Below are 3,253 nucleotides of genomic sequence, written 5' to 3' on the forward strand. Positions count from 1 at the left end.
GCCGAGGGGAAGCTGAAGCTGATGGAAGACTTTGTGAAGAAGTACAAGGCAGAGGCACTGGGTGTCGGGGAGGTGGCACTGCCTGGGCAGGCTGGTGGTGGGAAGGAGGAGGGGAAGATGCAGGAGAAGACCATCACTGCCGGCAAACCCCCCGAGGCCACCAACGGGGCCCTGGAGCGCGCATCCATGGGAGAGCACTACGTGAGTGTGGGGATCAGCGGTGGGATGGGCTGGCTGGGTGCCCCAGCTCTGCTCTCAGCCTGGGGAGCTTCCAGGGGACAGATCCAGTCTAGACTGGAGGGGGAAAAGGATTGCACCAGCCGGGTTTCTGTTCTGTGCCCACCATGCTTTGGTACAGCATCGCAAGAGACCATGGTGAGACCCCCCGTGTGCTCCTAGCAAGCACAGGTGCCCATCTAACAGGGGTGAGGAAGGTGGGCTACCTCCTCCTCACCATCTCCCTCCCTCCACAGCAAAAGCTGGGCTGAACCACCAAGGTAAGTCAATTCTCTGCTAGCTGTGGGAGCCAGTGACTTCAGATTGGGATTCTTGGCAGCTCTGAAAGATTGGGCATGAGATGTCATAGAATCCCAGACTGGTTTGGGTTGGAAGGGACCTTAAAGTTCCAACCCCCCTGCCATCAGCAGGGACACCTTCCACTAAACCAGGTTGCTCAAAGCCTCATCCAACCTGGCCGAGAACACTTCCAGGGAGGAGCAGCCACAGCTTCTCTGGACAACCTGTCCTTGATGATGGTGAGTTGGTAGGGTACTCAAGGTCAGACACTGTATTTTACTGCGAGCTAGTGAGTATTTCCAGCTGGGCTTCCAGGCCAGGGTGAGTGGAAAGACCATAGAGTGACAGGAGGTGGTGGCTCAGTGTAATTAATGCAAAGCTGTGACCATGGAGATAGAGCTCCCAGGGCTGTGATCACTCTGGGGGATTTTGAGCAGACCTTGCACACCTCTGGACATGAAAATAGATTTCCTCGGGGAGATGATGGAGATTCTCTGACACCCTTTTAGCTTTAAATTCTCCCAGCGCCGTATGGAGTGGCCATTGTGGCTGCTGAACAAATGCTTATCATGAAATATTGTGAGAGAAAATATTTTGTACCGGCCCTTGGGAGGGTAACTTGCAGCAGAGGATTTAAAGCTGGAGGAAAAAAATGTTGTCTGAGTGTTTTTAAGACAAGATTTTTCTAGCCATTACTGCACTGATACTGTAATGTTAAGAGCAGTTTTCATTTTCATTCCATATTGGGTAATGTCTTCCCCCTGCTATGGTCTTCTCTATTAACCTGTATCTGAATTTCAGTGTCCAGTGACACAGTAAAAGTTTTTCACTATTGCTAGAAAATACTGAATTAGACAATTTTAAACTTAAAAAAAAGCCAAAAAAGGAAGGTTTCCATTAAACACATTAATAAGAGTCATCTTAGCAATGAGGGTTTATTTAGACTGCAAGCTTGCCCTTCCAAATAAATACATAACTGTGATGTTATTCTCCGTAGTTTAAAACATCATTTTTCTAGAGGCACTGGCTGAAAAATGGAACAGCTTCAAAAGCAGTTGCAGGAGATCCACTCTGACTGACATGCAGAGTCCTGTGGATTCCTGCCGTGCTGGAGACAGACCCTCCTGTATCCCGCTCCAGCAGTTTCTTCACTGAGTCCATGGGAAGTAGGACACAGATTAGAATCTGTTAAATACCAAACCTCTTAAGCAGCACCAGCAGCTTGACTTCACCCTACTCCAGATCAAGATGTGAGAGATGTGAGTCTGAACTATAGATTTATGAAGATTAGGTGTGAAAAAAACAAAACAAAACCACTATCCTTGCCCTCAAAGAGAATAAAGCCAGAAAGCACCAAGGCTGCACCAAGAAAGAAGCTGGAGTGATTTCCTGGGGTGTTTGTGTGGTCCCTGTGTTAAGGTTGTTAAATCCCTTCTTGCACACTCAGACCAGCTGTGTTGAAATTGGTGTGTAAAGGAAAACATACAGGGCCAGTGTAAATCAAGAGAGAGGCATCTGAGCTCAAACAGCTTTTTGAACTTGTCTTGGCTGCAGAGAGGGGCCCCATCACTAATAAAGTCTGTCCTACGAGCTGAATGTTCTCCACCGAGCATAAAATCATCTTTAACCCTCCCAGAACTTCAAAGTCTCCTGGTGTTACAAGCCACTGGGTGGGATCAAATCAAATCCTGAAGCAGTTGATCAAAATCAGCCATTGTCCCAAAAAGCTTGAGGCAGCGATGCAGTGAGGGCTCAGGGGAAGCCCAGGAAGCTCCTACTGTGGGAGCTGTCGCTGCAAAACAGCAGCCAGCAGAGAGAGTGAGTTTGAAACAGCTTAGGAGAAAGGGACACTTTCTTGGCCAACACCTCTGGTAGCTCTGCTAATAAAGTCTTTGCTCCTCTCCCTTGCACGATGGGGATGTAAGATGAGTACCAAGCTGTAATCCCATCTTAAATTTGAAGAGCTGCTTTTTATTTAGTGTGCAAATGGCAGAGGGATGGAAGTTATCTGGTGCCTGGGAAAAGCCCTGTGAATAATTGCAGTAGAAAGAAACAGCAAAATAAGTTGGTTGTTTTAACAGTTCTTGCTGGCAAGAAACTGGAGCTTGGAGCTGGAAAGCTGCTGGTATTTGTTCTCACTGTGAGATCTGGCGAGATAAGCAGGGCTGGGGTAGGTGGGTGGGTCTGGTGGCTTCTCTGGGGGTGACAGTGTGGAGGCAGCTGCGGGTTGGGCTCTCTGGTGTCCCAAGTCCCCCAGATCTGCTGCCCTGGGAGATATCAGGAGGGTAGGGGAAAATACAGCCTCGGTCCCCTGTAATCGGGGCAGAATTCATTGGTGCCCATCAGTCCTGGAACTGAATGTTTTATTTCCACTGCCCCCCTTGGTGCTGTGGGATGTTGAACAGGGACACAGCAGGTCCCTCAGGCGATTTGGAGGTGGGATGCACTGAGGATGTGCTTGGAGATGGTGTGTTCTTCTGTTCTGCTGATTTGTATCAGCCCCACGGTTAGGAATGGTGAGAGATGCTGAGACTCAGTATGTCTGAGCAGCAGGTCCCCATCCCCTGCGCGGAACATCTCTGCTTTCTTCCCACCCCACGCTCACCGCCTTGTCTCTCTCTTGCAGCGCTGCGAGACCTGCAAGCAGGCGGTGCCGGGGGACTGCCCGGTGGTGTACGCCGACCGGGCGGGATACACCCGCCCGTGGCACCCGGCGGGCTTCGTCTGCTGGCGCCGC

The 3,253-nt window shown here is 50.2% G+C and overlaps 1 protein-coding gene across 1 annotated transcript in view; it reads left to right on the forward strand.

Moving 5' to 3' along the window:
• The window catches only part of LOC104523060 (LIM and cysteine-rich domains protein 1), a 4,460-nt gene that overhangs the window by 141 nt on the left and 1,066 nt on the right, over nt 1–3,253 (forward strand). The window contains 3 exon segments of the mRNA XM_010165522.2: nt 1–201; nt 3,143–3,242; nt 3,245–3,253. The exon segment at nt 1–201 is cut by the window's left edge and continues 141 nt beyond it; the exon segment at nt 3,245–3,253 is cut by the window's right edge and continues 95 nt beyond it. Of these exon segments, the coding sequence (XP_010163824.2) occupies nt 1–201; nt 3,143–3,242; nt 3,245–3,253 (310 nt within the window).

The sequence above is a fragment of the Antrostomus carolinensis genome, unplaced genomic scaffold (genome assembly GCF_000700745.2).
Source record: "Antrostomus carolinensis isolate BGI_N321 unplaced genomic scaffold, ASM70074v2 scaffold24813, whole genome shotgun sequence".
In the NCBI taxonomy this organism is placed as follows: Eukaryota; Metazoa; Chordata; class Aves; order Caprimulgiformes; family Caprimulgidae; genus Antrostomus; species Antrostomus carolinensis.